At 36.7% G+C, this 22,156-nt stretch overlaps 2 protein-coding genes across 3 annotated transcripts; one reads left to right on the plus strand and one right to left on the minus strand.

Annotated features, from left to right (window-relative positions):
• Window positions 1–283: 283 nt before the first annotated feature.
• Window positions 284–4,856, minus strand: LOC107805817 (uncharacterized). The gene is made up of 9 exons (XM_075240840.1): window positions 4,184–4,856; window positions 3,917–4,066; window positions 3,775–3,819; window positions 3,426–3,461; window positions 3,087–3,131; window positions 2,538–2,642; window positions 1,791–2,042; window positions 1,319–1,578; window positions 284–638 (listed from the first exon to the last, which is right to left on the minus strand). The coding sequence occupies exons 1-9, from the start codon at window positions 4,809–4,811 to the stop codon at window positions 618–620; spliced, it is 1,542 nt and encodes a 513-aa protein (XP_075096941.1). The 5' UTR covers window positions 4,812–4,856; the 3' UTR covers window positions 284–617.
• Window positions 4,857–16,069: 11,213 nt separating this feature from the next.
• LOC107820471 (O-fucosyltransferase 16-like) lies at window positions 16,070–21,480 on the plus strand. Of its 2 annotated transcripts, none has more exons than XM_016646759.2 (10): window positions 16,070–16,409; window positions 16,858–16,908; window positions 17,001–17,100; window positions 17,251–17,327; window positions 17,670–17,758; window positions 17,904–18,087; window positions 18,609–18,790; window positions 19,237–19,339; window positions 20,256–20,689; window positions 20,827–21,480. In XM_016646759.2, exons 1-10 carry the CDS (start codon window positions 16,242–16,244, stop codon window positions 21,155–21,157), a joined length of 1,719 nt encoding a protein of 572 aa, XP_016502245.2. In that variant the 5' UTR covers window positions 16,070–16,241; the 3' UTR covers window positions 21,158–21,480. The 2 variants fall into 2 exon arrangements, with proteins under 2 accessions (XP_016502245.2, XP_016502247.2); XM_016646761.2 differs by having other exon boundaries at window positions 20,256–20,587; window positions 20,827–21,292.
• The last annotated feature ends 676 nt before the right edge of the window (window positions 21,481–22,156 follow it).

Here is a 22,156-nt window from a genome sequence, read left to right on the forward strand (position 1 = left end):
TTGTAGTCTTAAAAGCTTAAGGGGTAAAAAGTTTGTGGGGCTATGATATTTGTGTGGCTATAAAAGCTTCTCATTAAGGGTAAATGGATAAAACGAAAGAGTTTAAAGTTGAATTATTTTCAAATTCAAAAATGTATCATTTGTTTTGGAACAGACTAAAAAGGAAAGTATCTCACTTAATATGAAACCGAGGGAGTAATGTTTAAGGTTATATGATTTTGGGGTTTAGGGTTTGGAGTTTGATTAATAATTATATTTCTATTAAAATTAAAAAAAATCCAAATTTAAATGATAAAAGTAAATGGTACAGATATCATTTAATGCAATATTTTACTATCCCACGAAAAGTGGCGTACAAAGTGAATTATCTTGTCCAAAAAGTCAATTATCATCATAAACTCCATCCATCACAATACCTTTTTCCTTATTTAATGATTTTTTTGTCCAAAAAGTCTATTGTCATCATAAACTTCCCATCAGAATATATTTTTTCTCATATTTTTTTCTTGCCCAAGAACGTAGACAAAGAAGCCATTCTCTCACTCTCTCTGCTTCATCTCGACTTTCTGTGAATCCATAGCCGGAAAAATTCAGAATTTTTCTTCACCCAATATCTCTTAAAATGGCTTCCTCAACAGCTGTGAAACAAAAAGGAAAAGGCATTTCAAGACCAACAAAAAGTGTTGCATCAGAATTTGATGACAAGCCCTTATGGTATCATGTTAAAGTTCTTTTAGTTCCTCCTAATGGTGGTGGAAAGAAAGTGTGGCCTTCTAATTTTTTAATTCTAAGTTCTAACTTCTAAAGTATGTTTCATTTCTTTTGTATCTCTAAATCTCTTTATAACTTTTATTTGTTACTATATTTTAACAAGTTTATAATAACTTATTTTAATACTTTGTTGTGCGAGTTGTGGGAAAATTAGTGAATCATGCCATTTTGCAGAGTGTCTACATGCCTGCCTACAACTTGAAAACTAAATGACCCAGTTACTACCCTCTAATAATTACGCATATCTCCCCACAAGTTACAGCGTAAGTTTTCCATATAATCTCTCATAATTATGCATATCTCTATAGCTATATTTCTAGATTTTTAATTTATTTCCCCGTACCCGTACTCCTCGAATCCTAAAATTTAGAACATGAAGGATCCGACTTTTGGATTCGCACCCGCACTCGAGTGTGAGTAACTTAGCGTATGATTGCTTTGGCAAAGTGTGCTTCACATACTGCATTATGATGGGTAAAATTCTTTTAACGTATCTAAGTTTAATCCTTACAGATATAAAAAAGGATGGTTGTTAGAGATGTCTTACCTTGTACCACTTCCTTTCGCGTTGCAACGGTAACGCAGTACAAGGGATGCGCGGCAGGACGCATTCTGGATAGTTTTGTCCTATTATCCAGTAATAGACGGCTGTTTGCCTATGCTCTAGAGCCAAAAGCAAGATATTCTTCCCGTCAGAATCCGTATCTTGAATGGCTATTGGGTACTGTTTAAGGATCTCCTTCACCATCTCCACGATACCCAGCTTTGATGCCACTAATAGGGGTGTCGCCTTGGTCTTCGACAACTCTGTATTTAGAACTATAGTTACTCTAGTTGCTTTTAGGGAACATATAGCTTCAAAGAAAATTGATCCTAACTTGGAATATTAGAACAAAATTTACAGCATTTTGACGTGATAGATTTTGAGTTTTTAAAATTGCAGAATCTTGATGACACAGAACTAAAGTTTTCAGTGCCACACAGCAGGTATGACCAGAAAGAGACAAGAGATTCTTTACCAGACTTGATCTGTGCAATGTTACTAGGTTCTTCTGCTTTTCTTAAATAAATATCTGTTAGAGGAGGTGCTGGTGGAGGTTTTCCAATTTGCTTATAGATTCCTTGATCATAGAGGTCTTTATCTTCAGGCTTCTCCCCGGTATTTGCATAGAATTTGTAACTACTGTCTTTCTCAACCATCAACTTCATAATTTTAACTGCCCATTGATGGTGCTTCTTCTTTTCCTCTAATTTCTTTGTCCTTTGGAGTCCTGCGCAACAAGATTTGAGACCTTATGACATGATGTGGAAAGAAAAGAACATAAAAGAAAAGGCAAACTTGTTAAAGTTTCATAAAAAAAATAATTAAAATGTGATAAAGAATGGGATTGCTGAAGAATCATTTTCAAGGGTCTAGGTCTTGTACCCAAGGTTAGTGGTCAATGAAGTGGTTTAAGAATCATGAGGTCTCAGGTTCAATTCCCTGTGGAGGCAAAAAATACTAAGTGATTTCTTTCCATCTGTCCAAGTCTTGGTAGATAGAATTACCTGGTATTTGTTGCTGGTGGGAGGTAGCAGGTATCCCGTGGAATTAGTCGAGGTGCGCGTAAGCTAGCCCGGACACCACGATTATTAGAGAGGGGGAGGGGGGGGGGGTCTAGGCCTTTGAATTTGTCAAACCAGTTTCTTTCTTACTTTCTCATAGAACACTCAATAGTTAAGAAATGTATGCAGGATTAAAGAGAAATGTTTTAAGAAAATCTTACCAATACCCATTATAATTAGCAAAATCTTCATTAGTAATTTTTTGACGAAATTGATAAAGGTGGTGTAGTTGGCTGGAAATAAGTTGCCATTCCTCTTCCCTTGAGCTGAAATTCCAGAGATTAGTTATTAGCACAAATATGTCGGAGAATTTCTTGATTTTTTTTTATCATTGCTCTTCACCTAGAAAATGTTCACATGAATTGGAAATAAGTTAGCTCAATGCTTTGATTTCAATAAAGAATACTCTAAAACAGAATAAGCAACGAAAAGCCTTTCCCAAAAGAAAAGTTGAAGGGAATATGTTTTGAAAAATGGCATGTAAAGAATTATTGGTGTAACCATATGAAGAGGCTCAAGAAGTAACACACACATACATACACTCTTCCTGTTTTAATTAGTGTGCTACTAATCTACTAATCCATTTAATAATAGATTTTTTATTCGTCCAGTAGATGTTCATTTTAATTCTTGGTGGATTTACTCCGGCTCCTCAATTTGTTTGACAAACACCTGCTTAAGTCAACATAACCTGAAAGGTTATCACATACCTCGAGACTTCTTGTCTTGATTCACATTGGTTACTCCAGTAGTTGCTGGAATAGAAAAGAGAATCAGTCTTTGAATGTGTAAAATTCTTAGTTACAAAGTGTCAACAACGCACTCCTAATGAGATGCTCAAATCATTTGGTTAGTTCATTTTCCAAAAGAGATTGGTCTACTTCTTAATTTTGATCTAATGAGTTAACAAACTGGTAGATTCCTGCATAATCGCATGCACCTTTTCTTCTTGGTTATTTGTGTGCATATTTTGATGGATTATATTTAATCATCATAGTTGGGGGTAACATTTAGTTTCAACTGCAGTGTATACATGCGTATGCCTTCACCTGAGATTGGGGGATTCTCGGGGTCATCTTGATTGCCTTAGTGCGAAGAAAAAAGAAAAATAAGTTAGTACTAGTAAGAGTTCTCCTCATGAAAAAATATTATATATCATAGTTTCTGGACACTTAAGTAACCTGGTTAAGTCCATATAACCTGAAAAGTTTATTACATATTCACATACCTGGAGACTTCTTGTCTTGATTAAATAAGACATCGATCATGTGCGGTAAATCTACCCACCAAGAAAATTTGCGGTCCCATTCCAAAGTAGTTCCAAGAACTCCACCAGTGTTTGGTAGTTATCTGGGAGCTTCCAGTTATCTGGGAGTCTACGATATGTGTCTTCTATGCCTTCAGTTTTATATTTCTCTATCTTTAGCTCTTCGACAGTTATGCCTGGACAAAAAGAACCCCGATATGTATCGGTGTATTTAAATCCTTGTAAAGGGCTTATCTATGCCACTTATTGACCAAAAAGACTATAGAGACTTACAGTAGTAGATAATGCTATCTATGTACCGAAAATAGCTTCCACTTTTGAATACTTGAGGCATCCTAGATAGAATGTGTAGAGGAGACATGCCCTCTGAGTTTAAACGGTTGACAAGTAGCTCATACTGATTTATTATCTGAAAAGCCAACTCTGTTACAAGAAAATTAAGTTGTTAATATCACTATCCCACAAGAAAGAAGACATTGTATACTAACTTATGTAACAAAATGTTTGATAATTAATAAGAAAAGGGGATTTGGCTCTTACTAAAGTACTCTCCAGAGATGGCTGCGTGTAGAATGTTATCCCCATCACCCCTCCTGCAAAGTACAATTGGATCTTTTCTGCTCTTTTCATTTTGGCAACACTCATGTAGGTAGAGAAAAGCATCTAGCCTGCCTCGATAAGCAGCTACGAATAAAGGGGTTTCCCCTTTTGAATTGGTCTCCCAGATGAGTTCAGGTTCTTGTGGGTTTACCAAACACGCAATAATGGAGACACTTCCGAGTTCTGCTGCAAGGTGAAGAGGTGTGTTCCCTTTTTCATTCTTCTGTTTTAAGATACGGAATCGATTTTCCTTTGGTATATTAGCCACCATATCCTTAATACAATCAAGATGAGTTTGCTGTGAAGAGTCTTCTCGATGTGGATGGTAAGAAGAGATAGCTAAGTGAAGAACAGTATCCTCAGATTTAGTGAGCTTGGATTCTTGGACAAACTTGTCGTTGATGTACAGTCGATTAACCTCTGTCCACCTATTCTCCATGCAGGCTTCAAATAATTGATCTTTAATTAATGTTTTCTTGATTTCTTCCAACATATCGGAAGGTCGTACCGAAATCTGTGGTTGAATTTCTTGTTTTCCTCTATTGCTCAACCCACCTGAAGGCTCCATTCTCACTACTTGTTATAACTGCGGATTATGTTTGATGCCACTCACCAGTCACCAATGGCTTTAATTTATACTGCTAGGAGGGGCATATTCTTGAGAAATATTTGTTCACAAGCCTCTATACTGGTGCATGTGTAATGGCTTTCTAATACCCAAAGTATTAAAGAATCTAATGTTTCTACACTCATGGTGGTGTAAAATAACTTTTATTCTATCATTTCACCTAAAAAATAGATACTAATAATCAGAAGCGGACCCAGAATTTGAAGGCCGTGGATATACTTTTTGATTCAACAAAAATTTGCTTTGTATATAGGGTAAACCACTACTATTATATCATTATTTTTTAAAAACATATACATGTATACATAGAATTTTGCCGAACATTACGAGTGTCGGTGACCCCTCTACCTATTGCATAGGTCCGCCTCTGCTAATAACTGTTCATAATAAGTGAGCTGAATTTAGCTCATATACCAGAAATTTAACACCATCACTATCATTGTAATATCTATTACTACAAGTGATTACTTTATTTCTAAGTTGATAAATACTGTAAGTGTTATTATAGCCCGTTACATGTTGTATGTCCTTGATGGTGTAGGAAAAAAGTCTTCTGCCGCCAGTGCATATAACTTAAAACTCTGAGTGAAATTGGTGATATAAAAATAAAACAGGTGATCTCTTACCACGGGTTTGAAGACATGATTATGTAAAATTTTCATATATTGTCAGGTACCTCTTACAATAGATTTTAGGTGAAATTATGGTACTTTATAAATATTATCATTGCATATAAGGTAAATCCGATAATAGGTGTTGGACAAAATCACAGAAATACTTGTCGCCTATTTAACTTTTGAGCCTTATAGTTTTTCACTGAAAGATTACTCGTGCAGACGAAAAGCTTCCATGACTTTTTTTTTTTGTGACATTGTGTGGCTATTTATCTAAAAGTTTAAGTTGTTAAAGAGCGTGCATTTTAGTTTACTTATTGGCTTAAACACACCCTTTCATCACGTGGAAAGTCTTTCTGATAGTGGATGGCGGTGAGACTTGAATCTGGGACGTCTGCATGGTGTGATAATCTCATCTAAACGTTTAAGCTGTTCAAGATGGTATACTTTCTATTTACTTAATTTTATCTTCTAACATTGTTAAGTGTTCTACATTGGTTGAAGATACAAGGAGTTGTCTCCGACAATCGTGATGGTATGCTTTCTATTTATTTGACATTTTAAGTGTTCTATATTGGTTGAAGATATGAGGAGTTGTGTCCGACAATCGTGATGGTATGCTTTCTATTTACTTAATTTTATTTTCGACATTATCAAGTGTTCTATATTGGTTGAAGATACTGGTTGTTGTCTCCGACAATTCTCGCATCACGAGCTAGTTGTTTTGGACGAGTTAGGTCCAATGTTCATTTTCTTTACACTTTTGTCATGCAAAACACAAGGGTAATCTCCTATCTCTTTGAAGCAAGACCTCTAGTCATTTGTTCCCTTCTTGCTGCTATCACCAAGCGTCTCTCTTTCGCTTTTGACTTTATAGTACACTAGAATTGCTACTCTAGTAGAAATTCTTTGTCCTGCTTGAATCATAAGCCTTTCTTGCTTTTTCATCTTATTACAGATCCGGCTATTTTCTTGGAATAATAGCTTGTTTCTATACGCTGGTTTAACCTCACAATGATCTAATTACTATACTCATTTGATAAATATTCTCATTTATGATTATAGTAGTATGAGTCGAGGGTCTACCAAAAACAACCTTTATACCTCACACAAGGTAAGGGTAAGGACTGTGTACAACCCACCCTCTCCAAACCCCTCTTGTGGGATCACACTGGCCTATGTTGTTGTTGTTGTTGTTGTTGCGGAAGCCAAATGTATATAGTGTGAATAAGTCACAACTACTATACCAAAAATTATGACAGCCACCAAATAATAAATAAGACAATAAAGCAACAATAAAGGGAACACCAGAATTTACGAGGTTCGGCTAATTTTGCCTACTCCTCGGACACAACCAATATTTTATTTCACTCCAAAAATACAAGTGAAATAATACTAAAGAGAGAAGATACAAATGCCTTAAACAAATGAGAAGGCAAATGAGAGGTGTGTTTCAATCCTAAACATTAGGCCTTCTTTTATAGGGGGAAATCCCCCCCCCCCAACTTAACTCCCAACCGATGTGGGACTTTGGCATTTTGCCAAACTTCAACAAATCTCCACCTTGGCAAAATTCCACATTTTCAATTCTCTCTCAATAACAAATTTTGGTTGTGTCTTCATCTTCAATCTTCAGTGTTCAACAATGTTGATCAAATCCAAACAATGTTGAAACTTGATCGCAGTCACCACCTTAGTTAGCATATCAGCAGGATTTTCCGTAGTATGAATTTTCTTCACTGTGACTCCTCCTTCTTCTATGATTTCTCGTACGAAATGATACCGAACATTAATATGCTTCGTCCTTGCATGATAAGCTTGGTTCTTCGCTAATTGAATAGCACTTTGACTATCACAAAAAATTGTGATACCTTTTTGTTCAGCACCAAGCTCCTTTAGCAATCCTTGAAGCCAAATTGCCTCCTTCACAGCCTCTGTAATAGCCATGTACTCTGCCTCTGTTGTAGACAAAGCAACTGTTGACTGCAAAGTAGACTTCCAACTAACTGGTGCTTTTGCAAAAGTAAACACATAACCAGTAGTTGATCTTCGATTGTCCAGATCACCCGCAAAATCTGAGTCACAATATCCAACTACAGACTGATTGTATTCCTACTCAAAAACTAGCCCGATATCTACAGTATTATGAATATACCGTAGAATCCACTTCACAGCTTGCCAATGCTCCTTCCCTGGATTGTGCATATATCTGCTAATAACTCCAACAGCTTGTGAAATGTCAGGCCTTGTGCAAACCATTGCATACATCAAGCTACCAACAGCATTTGCGTATGGTACCTTTGACATATACTCTCGTTCAGCTTCATCCATTGGCGACATAGTAGTACTTAGCTTAAAATGGGGAGCAAGTGGAGTACTAACTGGCTTAGTCTTGTCATCTATGCCAAAACGTTGTAGTACTCTCTTCAAATATTCTTTCTGAGATAAACAGAGTTTCTTTGAACGTCTATCTCTAATTATCTCCATGCCAAGAATTTTCTTTGCCTCACCCAGATCCTTCATCTCGAACTCCTTCTTCAGTTGATTCTTCAATTTATCAATTTCTTCCGAATTCTTGGAAGCTATCAACATATCATCAACGTATAGGAGAAGATATACAAAGGAACCATCTTTAAGCTTGCGCAAATACATACAATGATCGTATTTACTTCTCTTGTACCCTTGCCGCAACATAAACTCGTCAAATCGCTTGTACCATTGTCTAGAAGATTGTTTCAATCCGTACAACGATTTTTCAAGTTTGCATACCATATTTTCTTTTCCAGAAACTTTGAATCCTTCTGGCTGAGTCATGTAGATTTCCTCCTCCAAGTTTCCATGTAAAAACGCAGTTTTTACATCCATCTGAACTAGTTCCAAATCCAATTGTGCTACCAAAGCCAACATAATTCTAATGGAGGAATGTTTTACAACTGGAGAAAACACTTCATTGTAATCAATTCCCTCTTTTTGAGCATATCCTTTGGCCACCAATCTAGCTTTGTAGCGAACTTCTACTTGGTTAGGAAATTCTTCCTTCTTTGCAAATATCCATTTGCACCCAATTGCTTTCTTTCCCTTCGGGAGATTGGCCAATCTCCATGTATGATTCTGATGAAGGGACTGTATTTCATCATTCATGGCAATCCTCCACTTATCATTTTCTGAACTTTGGACAGCGTCTTTATAAGTAGTAGGAACATCATCAGCTACAATTGAGGTTGCACAAGCAACCGTCTCTATGAGACGAACAAGTTTCGTTATTGTTCTTTTTGGCCTGCTGGTTGCTATTGATTCAAGTTGTTGTTGAGGTTCCTGAGTTGGAATCTCCTCTACTGGCTCTCCTTCCAGAGGGTAATCTTCATTTGTTTCCTCCTCTGCTTCTTGTGTAGGAAAAATAAATTTTCCCTCAAACTCCACCTGCTTAGAAGCACCTTTATTTTGTTTGGTGTCTTCTGTTACCTTATTTACCATAGCAGATTCATCAAAGGTAACATCTCTGCTGAATATTACTTTCTTTGTCATAGGACACTATAAGCGATATCCTTTGACTCCAGAAGTAATTCCCATAAAAATAGCCTTCTTTGCCCTTGGATCCAATTTTGACTCCGTCACATGATAATATGCAGTTGAGCCAAACACGTGCAAAGAGTTATAATCTACAGCAGATTTTCCATACCATTTTTCAAATGGTGTCTTGCCATCAATAGCAGCAGATGGTAGACGATTAATGAGGTGACATGCATATGTAATTGCCTCAGCCCAAAATTCTTTGCCCAAGCCAGCATTGGACAACATACACCGTACCTTCTCCAGCAAGGTCCGGTTCATACGTTCTGCCACTCCATTCTGTTGTGGTGTATGTCTAACAGTGAAGTGTCAGACGATGCCATCATTTTCACAGACCTTATTGAAATGATAATTTTTGTATTCACCTCCATTGTCTATGCGAATACACTTGATCCTCTTGCCTGTTTGATTCTCCACCATCGTCTTTCATTTGAGAAAAATTCCCAACACTTCATTTTTGCTCTTCATTGTATACACCCATACTCTTCGGGAAAAATCATCAACAAAGGTTACAAAATAGTGTTTCCCACCCAATGAAGGTGTTTTGGAAGGACCCCAAACATCAGAGTGTACATAATCCAAAATGCCTTTAGTATTATGGATCGATGTACCAAATTTAACCCTTGTTTGTTTCCCTTTAACACAATGCTCACAAAACTCCAAGTTGCAAGCCTTGACTCCTTTTAACAATCCTTGATCTGATAGAGTTTTCAAGGATTTTCCTCCAGCATGTCCCAAGCGCATGTGCCATAGCTTGGTTGCTTCTGCCTCTTTGTCGTCACTGGATGTCACTGTCGCTATCCCAATAACTGTACTGCCACGATAGCGGTACATATTATTATTCTTCCAATTAGCCTTCATTACCACTAGTGCACCGGAGCATACTCTCATCACTCCATTTTCTGCAATGATTTTGAACCTTTTTGATTCTAGGGCTCCCACAGAGATGAGATTCTTCTTCAAATCCGGTACATATCGAACATTTGTTAATGTTCTGATCATTCCATCATGGTTCCTTAATCGTATTGAACCAATGCCATATGAGGTAAGAGGGCTGTTATCCGCTGTGTGGACGACTCCATATTCTCCTTCTTGAAATTTCACGAACCAGTCCCTGTTGGGACACATATGATAGCTACAAGCCGAGTCCATCAACCATATGTCTGATGATGTTGATGACTCTGTTGTAACTAATGAGAAGTATGAATCATCACAATCCGCTACATTTGAATCCATAATGGCCTTTCCATTGTTATGTTTGGTCTTATTCTTCAACTTCGGACAGTCTTTCTTCCAGTACCCTTTTTCTCGACAAAAGGCACATTCATCTTTGCTGGGTCTGGATTTTGACTTGGATCTTCCCTTTTTTGTCCTCGTTTGACTTTGAGGACGACCCCTCATAAATAGTGCTTCTCCTTCTCCGCCCTTCTGTTTTTCTCGCTTTCTTTGTTCATAGCTGTACAAAGCCGAACAAACTTCTCTGAGAGAAACTTCGTCATTTCCATGGAGTAGAGTAGTTTCAAGGTGCTCGTACTCATCAAGAAGTGACGACAACAACATCAAGGCCAAGTCACCATCATCATAAGTTGTATCCATATTTTGCAAATCTGTGACCAACTTATTGAAACTGGTGATATGTTCATTCATCGTGGTACCAGGAACATAGGTGAAGTGAAACAGTCTCTTCTTCATGTACAATTTATTTTGACTATTTTTCTTCAAAAATTTATCCTCCAGTGCTTTCCATAATCTACTTGCAGAAGTTTCCTTTGTGTATGGATATTTCTGCTCTCTAGCAAGGTAGGATCGAATGGTACCGCAAGCAACACGATTGATAATTCTCCAATCTTCTTCTCCAATAGCATCTGGTCTCTTTTCTTCAATAGTAAGATCTAGCCCTTGTTGAAAAAGGACATCTAGAACCTCGCCTTGCCACATCCCAAAATGTCCGGACCCGTTAAATATTTCTACCGCAAATTTCGCATTTGACACAATTCTTGTCATAAGCAAAGATGTCAATGATGACGTATTGTTGACACTTGATGTAGATTCTTCTTGTTTATTGTCTCCCATCTTTGACACAAATATTATTTAATAGCTGACGACACAAATCAAGATTATTTCCTTTCTGGTGTGGAAGATCAGACTAAGCTGCAACCACAGAGCATACTAAGACAGAATCTTGACACAGTTACCAAGATAAATCTTTTCTGATGTGGAAGATCAGACTATGTTGCAACCACAGAGCATACTAAGATAGTATCTTGGCTCTGATACCAATTGTTGCGGAAGCCAAATGTATATAGTGTGAATAAGTCACAACTACTATACCAAAAATTGTGACAGCCACCAAATAATAAATAAGACAATAAAGCAACAATAAAGGGAACACCAGAATTTACGAGGTTCGGCTAATTTTGTCTACTCCTCGGACACAATCAATATTTTATTTCACTCCAAAAATACAAGTGAAATAATACTAAAGAGAGAAGATACAAATGCCTTAAACAGATGAGAAGGCAAATGAGAGGTGTGTTTCAATCCTAAACATTAGGCCTTCTTTTATAGGGGGAAAATTCCCCCAAACTTAACTCCCAACCGATGTGGGACTTTGGCATTTTGCCAAACTTCAACAGTTGTTGTTGTTGTTGTTGCTCTGTGTGATTACAGTTGTGTAATCTTGCACTTCTGGTATTCCAGAAGTCGCTTAGAGTTGAAAAATCGAGAGATCTTTTATGTTATATATATAGAGAAGAACCATATAAAAATAAAAATTTATAGGTTGACAAGTTTCAACATGCAAATTGTGTGACTCGTGAATTTCATGGGAAGTACTTATTTTTTAATCTACCTTCACATGTAAGAGTAAGGTATGCGTATACACTAATACCTTCCATAGATCCCGCTTGTGGGATTATACTGAATTTTTTATTGTTGTTGTTTGTAAATCCATAATGTGGCAGGGCCAAAACTGGATGTTGGACATAAAGATATGCATTTTATTTGGTATATTCTTTGCTCAAATATTATGTTATTCTCCTTTTAGTTTCTTTCTCTACACTTTCCTGTACTTTGAAGTATCGTAAATGTCGAGTTTCAACACTTTGGCTGCACTTTTTTTTTTAACCTTTTTTCTGCGTAAAGGGTTAAGGAGCATTATCTGCACTTTAGCTTTTTTTAACCAAGGAGCAAAGGATCCAAATGTATTAGAGATTGTTAATAATGTTTAGCAAATTGGATAATGTTTTCATGACACTTGTGAGCAGTCTGATAATAATTATTTAAGGTTGATTAATCAGTGATAATCTGAAGTAAAGAGTTGAGATAACTGCGGAAAAAATGATTTTCCCCAAAAAGTCATTTACCATCTTGTGAGAAAAATTTCTTCTGGCAATTAAACAGCAAAATATTATTCCGGTGCATAAGGCATTCTGCGTTCACGTAGGGTCGGGAGAAAGGTCGCATAGTGACAGCTTTCACGGTTCGAACCCGTGATCTATAAGTCATACAGGAGATAATTTTATTGTTGGTTCAAGGTTTCCTTCAAACAACAAAGTATTACTGTACTTAATTTTTGGAGAAACATTTTAATACATAGTAAAAAAGAGAGATATGGAGCTCAGAACTCTCAATATTCACTTGCTTTTTTTTTTCCTTTAGAATGTCCATAGGTTAACATCATTCTAGTATCCTCTTCTTCTTTTTTACAATTCTTGATATGAAAGGAAAGAATAAATGAAGAAGTTGAAAGCAAATGATTAGTAGTATTGAAGGACCCGTAGTTAGCGGCGGATGTAGCTCTTTGGTAGTATTTTTTATGCGAGATATAAATATAAAAAGGGTAGTCTGGTGCAAAAAACATCTCAACATTCACGTAAGGTCTGAGGAAGGGCCGCACCCAAGGGATGTGATGTAGAAAACATACCCAAAGACAATACATTGAAAGTTTTTGGTTATTAAAACCAAAAGTTATTGAGATGGTTATTTTGCACAAAAAAAGAAGAAGCAGAATACGACACTTTTTTGGGTGGTTTTTTAACTTTTGGTCTCTGCTTGTCCCATGGACAGAACTTTAAGGTCAAGAGTTAAAAGTATTGCTCATGAGTCAAGCGAGCGGTAATACTTATAAGACTTTAAAGTTCTACCCATTGAGCAAGCGGAAAGAAAAATTCAAGACCATCTACTTTGAGGGGCTATTTGTGTACTTCAATCACCCAAATACATTGTTGTTTATGGGCCAGTTGCATCTAAGTCCAAGCCATAATTGGATTGTTGTTCATAGGCCAGTTGCATCTAACAAAAACAGATCATCCAAGCTGTGTTTTGATATCTTAAAAGTAAATTAAAAAGGAAAAAAAGAGAAAACACCAAGTATGTGTGTGTTCTTGATTTTGTAATAATGTAAATGGATACATCCTTAGTTATAAATATTGGGATCAGATTATTTTCAAAGAAGTGCATCTAATAATTGATCAAGACCATCATTTTCTAATAACCCTTCTTGAATCTTGACCATATTCTCAGGAAATATTGATTTTGAAGAGCTCGATGCTTGAGATGCATTAGCCTTGTCTAAATTACTAGCAGAAATGGCTCGTATTTTCGGCCCGTGAAGGGAAGCTATTGTACCATTCATGGAGTTATTAGCCTTTAATTGATTCTTCAAATCTGCTGTATATATATGCTGTTGTATCATATGCAAAACCTGCTGTATCAAACGTCCCTAACCATACCCTTGTTCTCTTTACTTGGTAACCTTATTAGAGGTCAAAAGTCAAAATTATTATCTATGATGTAAGTGTGGGCAACACTTGTTAAATACTTCACTCAAGTTCACTTCTGTCGTCCACGGAGTGTGTACGGTTAAAAAGCCAATATATTTGTGCAATCACCCTTTTATTTTTAAGGTCTGGTAGCTCCCACCGACCAGGTCTTCGAGTTTCAACTTGGAACAGTCCAATTTGGTATCGGTGCAATGAGCCCTTTTGTTTGGGATAATGACATTGTATAGTCGCTCTCAAAATAATATATATATTGTATATATATACATTCTGTATGTTATATATAAAAAATATATAAATTTTATTCACTTTTTCGGCTACAAAATGTAAATAATTTCGACGCATGCTAAAAGTAAAAAATCCCCTTTTGTTTCCATGTGGAATAGCCCATCCATGCAACGAGCCCACACAAGCTAACTCTCCAAAAAATTAAAGAAATATGACACTTTTTGAATGACCTTTAATTTTTGACTCCCGCTTGCCTCATGAGCGAAATTTTAAGGTCAAAAATTAAAAGTATTTTTCATGGGACAAACGAGGCACAATACTTATTTTTGCCCATGGGGCAACCGGGGATAAAAATTCAAGACCATCCACTTCAAGAGTTATTTGTGTACTTCAACCTTGACTCTCAACTCTCCACCAACTTTTTTTTGTTCATTTTTGGAAAATTATGCAGTAGGAAATAGACCGTTTACATTACACTCCCTTGGGGTCAGAGGCTGATCTAGGATTTCATGAACATGGGTGCACCACTTAAAATAAATAGAAAAAAAAGTATTGAGTGAGAATCGATCCATGTTCCTTTGGGAAAACCCCAAAATTCAACTAAGTGCACCATTCAATATTTTTGGAGCATGGGTGCCAACACATAATATTAGACAAATTTTAAAAAATACGTGTATAAAATACCTAGTTTGACTGAAAGACCATGGGTTCACGTGCCCCATGATTTGGGCTATACATCCGCCCCTGCTTGGGGTGTAGCCCTTCTTCAGATTATGTGTAAATGCAGGATGTTTCGTATACCGAATTGTCCTTTTATGTCTAACTTAGCAGCTGGCAACTAGCAAGTGTGTGCTTAGAAGAGAGGCTTAGTTAAAAAATTGCTAGTCTTCATATTCAATTTTTTCTTTAAGCATTGGTATCCAAAATTCACTTTCTCAACTATAGGGAAAAAGAGGGAGAAATTCAAAAATAGCCAGATTTATAATTGGTCGTTCAAAAATAGTCCAGTTTCAAAAGTAATAGAAATTTAGCTATTTTTCATGTAAAGATAAATTTGAGCGAAAACATTGTACAAAACCCTAAAAATTCCGCAGTATATTATACTGGAGTTCCAGCATAAGTATGTTTGAACTCCAGCATATTATACTGGAGTTCCAGGATAAGTATGCTAGAACTCCAGCATAATATGATGGAGTTCCAGCAAGTATAATTGTCCAGTATAATATACTGGAGTTTGGAGCACCGGTGCTCCAGTCTCCAGTATATTATAATGGAGTCAGCAAAGTATACCGGTCCAGCATAATATGTTGGAGTTCATACACAAGTGCACCGAACTCCAGTATATTATGCTGGACCGATCTCTGTTACAACAAAATAGTGGCTATTTTTCATTGACTTCGTAAACGCTGACTATGTTTGAATGACCAGTCCAAAAACTGGTTATATGGTGCTATTTTTACGGAAAAAGAACTAAAGGGAAGAACCACCGAAGAGGATAAAGTGTTCTCTCTTAAAACGGACTCAATTTTCAGCGTTTGAACTATCTTTTATACACAATTGGGTTCCCCCTAGAAATATCAAGAATAGACTATATATCTGATCTCTTCTTTATAACATTGCTGGGCAATTATTTTCAATATAGAAATAATCTGGGCTACAGTTATATGTACGAGTAAAAAATTAGCTGCACTGAGTGGTTACATTAACCTAATGAACACGTGACATCTATTTTCACATATTCCATCCGTCCCAATTTATGTGACGATGTTTGATTCGGTACAGAGTTTAAGAAAAAAAATTAAAACTATAGTCTAAAACAAATCATAGATATTTGTGTGTTTAAAAATCATATCATTAAGGTAATTAAAATAGAAAATTTAAAGTTAAATTATGTATAAATAAGTACTATGACATTTTTTTTTTGAACAACTAAAAAAAAATTAATTGTATAGTTGGTTTTTATAGTAGTTATTAATGTATATTTTTGCTCTATTTTATTACTCAAGCATGATATGTAATATAGTATAGTTTAATTTTTTTTGGTAATGTAGTACGTGCGATGACACTCGTATAAGCAGTCTAGAGATTTACGTGTTGCCCAACTCCCTCTCATCTTCATCGGCAAATTAAGGCAAACTGGAGGAGAATCAAAACTTCCTTCTTTCACCACCGTTCCCATGGCCTTCTCTCGGCGGCGCCACCACCATTATAGCCGTAGACGGTGGCTAATCCCGGCCATCTCTGCTGCCTTTGGTTTTCTTCTCATATTTATCTTTTTCCTCTCCATTCTCGCTCCTTCTCCAAATGGCAATCGTCTTTTTCATCTTCCCCGTCGCCGTTCCTCTGTATGCCATTCAACTCACTCTAGTTTCTCCCTATATTATTTATATTATTCGACCTGTTATTGCATTTCCATTTTCTTTCTAGAATTTCCACGATAGCAGGTATTTGATGGAATAGCCGAGATAGCTCTATATATTATATTTGTATATATATATACACACATATAATGCATGTCCATTAATTTTCTCGGTAGAATTTTTGTATCTGATGGAATAGCCGAGATAGCTGATATATATGCGTATACATATATATACACGCGCACTCACACATATAATGCATGGTATCTGATGGAATAGTCGAGATAGCTTCCCATACGATTATACATATGTAATGCATGTCTATTTTCTCAGTAGATTTTTTGGCATAGCATGTATCTGATGGAATGGTCGAGAGAGCTGTGTGAGCGCGCGTTTTTGAAGTATTAATTTGATTGTACTTTTGTATTTGCAGGGAGACAATGATGCTGATAATGAGATTGAAGATTCTCAATCTCATGTTCCGGTTAATTTCCTGTCTTCTAGTTTTCTCTACTAAGTTTCTATTTATTGATTGTATTTAAGCTTTCTAAACTTTTGTGTTGATTGATTCTTGAGATCAAGGCCGGATCAGGAGGAGTATCCGATCGGGATATCTGGAGTTCCAGAAATTCCAAGTTCTTTTATGGATGCAGTAATGCTAGCAACGAATTCCTAAGTGCGTAAAACTCCATCCCTCTTTCAATTAGTAGAATTTACGTTATTGTTGTATTGCTTTAGCTTTTGGAAGAAACTAATCTGTACTGTATTTTTGGTAATCTCATTTTACTCTACGATTTCTTAATTAGAGTCATTGTAAAATTTGCAGAAGCACAGGACATCACTCATCCAAATCGTTACTTGTCGATTGTAACAAGCGGAGGTCTTAACCAACAAAGAACCGGGGTAAGCAAACGTGATTTGCACTTGCTTTCAATAAGAAATCTGATTGCTGTTTATCAAACTCATCCTAGAGGAATTGCATAAACCATAACTTATGAGTCTATGGTTGGAAATATTTGTACATTTTTAACAATTGACTCTTCTATTTTCACCAGAAAGAGAGATAATATTTCCTTGAAAAATGACACATGTGTATGCCTTTTGTAATGTGTAACAGTTTGTATAGCATTCCTGCCATTAACTACTGCATAGTTAAACTTCTTCTCACATCGAAAAACAATGATTAAACGGAATGTAAAAGGGTTCTGTATTTTAATGGTGTAAACTCTCTCATCTCAATGGCAGATAACTGATGCTGTTGTTGCTGCTCGCATTTTAAATGCTACTCTTGTTGTTCCGAAGCTGGACAAGAGTTCTTACTGGAAAGACTCAAGGTGAGAAGCTGAAAATGACACTCTACTTTACTTTTTCTTTTTATGTTAGTTACTTCTAATCATCTTTTAGCTTATTGACTGTGTAAATTTTAGAGCTGGTGATCTTACTAGTAACTGCAAAGTGAACTATGCCTTTTCCTTGCAGCGGCTTCTCTGATATTTTCGATGTTGATTGGTTTATAAAATATCTAGCAAAAGATGTTTCAATTGTAAAGGAACTACCACTCAGAAGAGGACAGATCTGGTCACCTTATCGAATGCGAGTTCCTAGAAAGTGCACTGACCGTTGCTATATAAACCGTGTATTGCCTGTACTTAACAAGAAACATGTGAGTATATCAATACATTAACTTCAAATATTCTTTTCTCAACTTCAATACAAATATCATCCAAACGCATAATCTTTTCCAAGACACTTGTGAATATCAATCATTGATTCATGATATAGTAAAATATATTGAAACATTTGGTGGAATAGCTTGGATGCGAGTATAAGCTCATCGTCAAGTGAGAATACTACTAGATGCATGAGAAAACTTCCCATTAAAAGACAGTCGTTTCCAAATATCCACTTTTATTCTTTATATCTCTGTAGGTTAGAGGTTGAGAAGATTATTGTTGCTTAGTTGAATCAGGTTAACTGGTCTGTTAACAACTCAACTTGAATCAAGTTTACTCATCTTCAATTTAGTTTTCGAATTTGGTTTTCAGACGTAGATAAACTGCCAAATTAGGAAATTCATTCTTCAACTGTATAAATCATCCTGGATGCGGATATCTCTATGCTGTATATAAGATATGTTTGAATGCTGATATTTCTATACCTATATAGCATCTGCTTCTGTAACAGGCTGTACAGATCACCAAGTTTGACTATCGACTTGCAAATAAGCTGGATACAGATTTGCAAAAGCTTAGATGCAGAGTTAATTATCATTCATTGAAATTTGCTGACCCTATACTTCGAATGGGTGAGAAATTGGTCCAGCGAATGAGGATGAGGAGCAGCCATTTTATCGCTCTTCACCTAAGGTTAGTCTTTTATTTAATTTTCTCATTTATGTCACATACAGTTAGTATTTGATTGTTGTTAATGTTATGGTTTTTTCCCTTTATTTTCCACTTTTCCTTTGTCCTGTTTGATTTCCTTATGTTTACTATAAGTGTTGTGCTCAGACTTCTGCTATTTAGTTTGTCTATTGCCTCTTCAGGAAGTTAAATAGTTTACATAGCCAAGATTATGGTGTATGGATTCTTGGGTATAAGTTATGATTAAGATTGCAGGAACATTTTATCATACATGAGAATTGTGGCTAGGAATGTCGATAAGAAGCACCATATCATTTTGATTACGACAATTTATTTTTATTCCTTGCTTTATTCTCTTATATTGCTGACATGTTAACTTTTGATGGATGTTTTAACTAATATTAGACGCACAACTTAGGTGCTGATGGTGAATATACTTCCATTAACAGGTTTGAACCCGATATGCTTGCATTCTCAGGATGCTACTATGGAGGGGGGGATAAGGAGAGGAGAGAACTGGGGAAGATACGGAAGAAGTGGAAAACTTTACATGTAAGTACCCATGTATCAGAGTCCAATCATAATCGTCGTAACTGTGAGCTTCAAATATTTGATTGTTTCATTTATGCACTGAAGTTTTGCCTATCTATATCTGAATTTTGGTTCTCTCTTCTTTGGATAGTTTAAATCCCCTGTAGTTAGCCCATCTCTGGTTTGCAAACAAGTTAGAAACGCGGGGGATATGTGCCTGTCCCTCTACCTTCCTTCCACTTAAATACCAGCATGGTTCGAGCTTGTGATGTGCACTTGCCACACATCCTGGGCTCTACTTTCTTTACTGTTGAACCTATGCCCGGGGCTGCAATTTTAGGTTCATATCTTTCTTTATCAGAAAGAAAGAAAAATGCACTTTTGGTTCAGATTTTCAATTGTGTACAAAGAGGGAACTACCTATCAGAAAGAGAAGAGTCCAACACAACGGGATTGTTATATTTTGGAATTAAGGGAAACAAAGCTTCAACGAGTAGAAGCTTCCTGTCAAAGCTTCAAACGAAGAGGTTGGGCTGTTTACTTCGTTGATTTGACTTCACTTTACTTAAGATTAGAGATTGGGGCCGGGCAGTCAAAGCTCATTAAGCGGACAGCGAGCAAGCTGCAACCACCGACTCCTATCAAAAGGAAAAGGAGCAAGCGGGACTTGAACTTGAAGAAGCAAGCCTCTATCAGAGAAAGCCATTGCGCGTTAGCCCCTTGTATAGTGTTAAGCCTGTTTTTGATGTGTGAAGCGGCTATGCTACATAGTCTGGGGTAGTACACTGATTTTAGTCATCCTTGTCTTTGTATATACACACACATACAGATACATACAGTTTGCAGTGTAAAGAACATGTTCTTACGCTACGAGCCAATTTTTAGCCCTACTTTCATACAATGTGATACGTGAACTCTATGTCAAATATACTTTCAGGACAGTGACCCAGATAAGGCAAGGAGGCATGGAAGATGCCCTCTAACTCCTGAAGAAGTCGGCTTGATGCTGAGATCACTTGGATATGGCGAAGATGTTCATATATATGTAGCATCCGGTGAAATATACGGAGGAGAAGAGACATTAACTCCATTGAAAGCCCTCTTTCCAAACTTCCACACAAAGGACACCCTTGCCACCAAGGATGAGTTAGAACCATTTTCTGCGTTTTCGTCTAGAATGGCCGCTCTTGACTTCATAGTTTGTGATGAAAGTGATGTATTTGTCACTAACAACCACGGAAACATGGCGAAAATTTTAGCAGGGAGAAGGTCTGCCGCTTCCCTTTCTGATATTTCAACTTTGTTGTGCAATTGGTACTCTGGAAAGTCACGGGTTCAAGCCGTGGAAACAGCTTCTTACAGAAATGCAGGGTAAGGCTGCGTACAATAGACCCTTGTGGTCCGGCCCTTTCCCGAACCCCGCACATAGAGGGAGCTTACTGCACCGGACTGCCCTTTAATATGTATTCTGAAGGCTGACGAATATGCTTTTTTGCTTTTGGTTACAGGAGATATTTTGGTCATAAGCCTACCATTCGCCCGAATGGTAGGAAACTATATCGCTTGTTTTTAAACAGAAATTACATGACAGAGAAGGAATTTGTATATAGAGTTGGTAAATATCAGAGAGGTTTCATGGGGGAGCCAAAGGAGGTTGGGCCAAGCTGGGGTGTGTTTCATGAAAATCCATCTTCATGCATATGCGAGAAAGTAGATAATGCTACAGTAGAGATTTCGCATAGTACCTCTCGACTTGAAACTTCGCCTAAGGTAACAAGTAATGACTATGACACTGACATATCGGAGAATCCGGAGTTGGACATGTTGCTTTCAGATTGAGAAAGTATCGACAAGAGCTTTTCAAGAGAGTACTTTTGCTTTACATACACCATTCTTTTGAGCCTTGATCAGATCTTCAACAAGTGCAATTTTGAAACATGCTTTGGCCGCAGTTTGGTTGGCTTCTGAAGCCTTGGCATGACTATATTGCGGGCCTTGAATTCAGAATGATTAGGATTTGAAGAAGCTCCAACAGTCATTTGTTTCAGCTACTGGAATATCGCTGATTGTTAAAAACCAACTGCTGCTGAGGCAGATCCAGACGGGTTCAACCTTTAGCTTCTTACCACGGAACTCAATCTACTTTTGAAATTATGGTTTCAGAGTTTCATATTTGTTACGTTTTTGATGATTTTTCATATGTCTATATCTATAATACGTGTCGAAATCCACTTGAATTGGCAAATGTTGTGAGTGGATGAGCATTGGAGTCCGACTATATCCGGATTCGCACCGGGTAGGACCCCATTCAGAGGTAAGCGCTCTCTACCAAGAATTTTTTTCATACCCAGAGCTCGAACCCGAGAACTCTGGTTAAGGGAAAAAGCAGTCTCATCCAGTGCACCATATCATTTGGTGGTCCTATACTTTATGCTACATTGCTACTATTCGTTTATTACATTCTTTCTACTTTCTCCGGTTCATAATAAGTGACCACTTTTTTTTAGCACGCCCATTAAAAAAATGCTAAATCCTATACAAAAATACCTAGTATGACTAAACTACCCTTATTAAATATTGGTCACATAGTTATAGTGAGGAGTGAGAAAACTTTTTAGGGATATGCACATAAGGGTAAAAGAGTAAAAACAAATTGAATTTTTTCTTGATTACCTAACTGGACACTTATTTTGAACCAAAATGAAAAAGTAAATTGTGAACTGGAGGGAGTAATATATTAGGTATTTAAATCAATTTTGTCTTATTTCGACATTTTTAAATATTTTTGACTTCATTAAAGAACAAGTTTAACAACTTGATTGGTTCTGCTTTCAAAAT

This window comes from Nicotiana tabacum, chromosome 20 (genome assembly GCF_000715075.1).
Source record: "Nicotiana tabacum cultivar K326 chromosome 20, ASM71507v2, whole genome shotgun sequence".
Lineage (NCBI taxonomy): Eukaryota > Viridiplantae > Streptophyta > Magnoliopsida > Solanales > Solanaceae > Nicotiana > Nicotiana tabacum.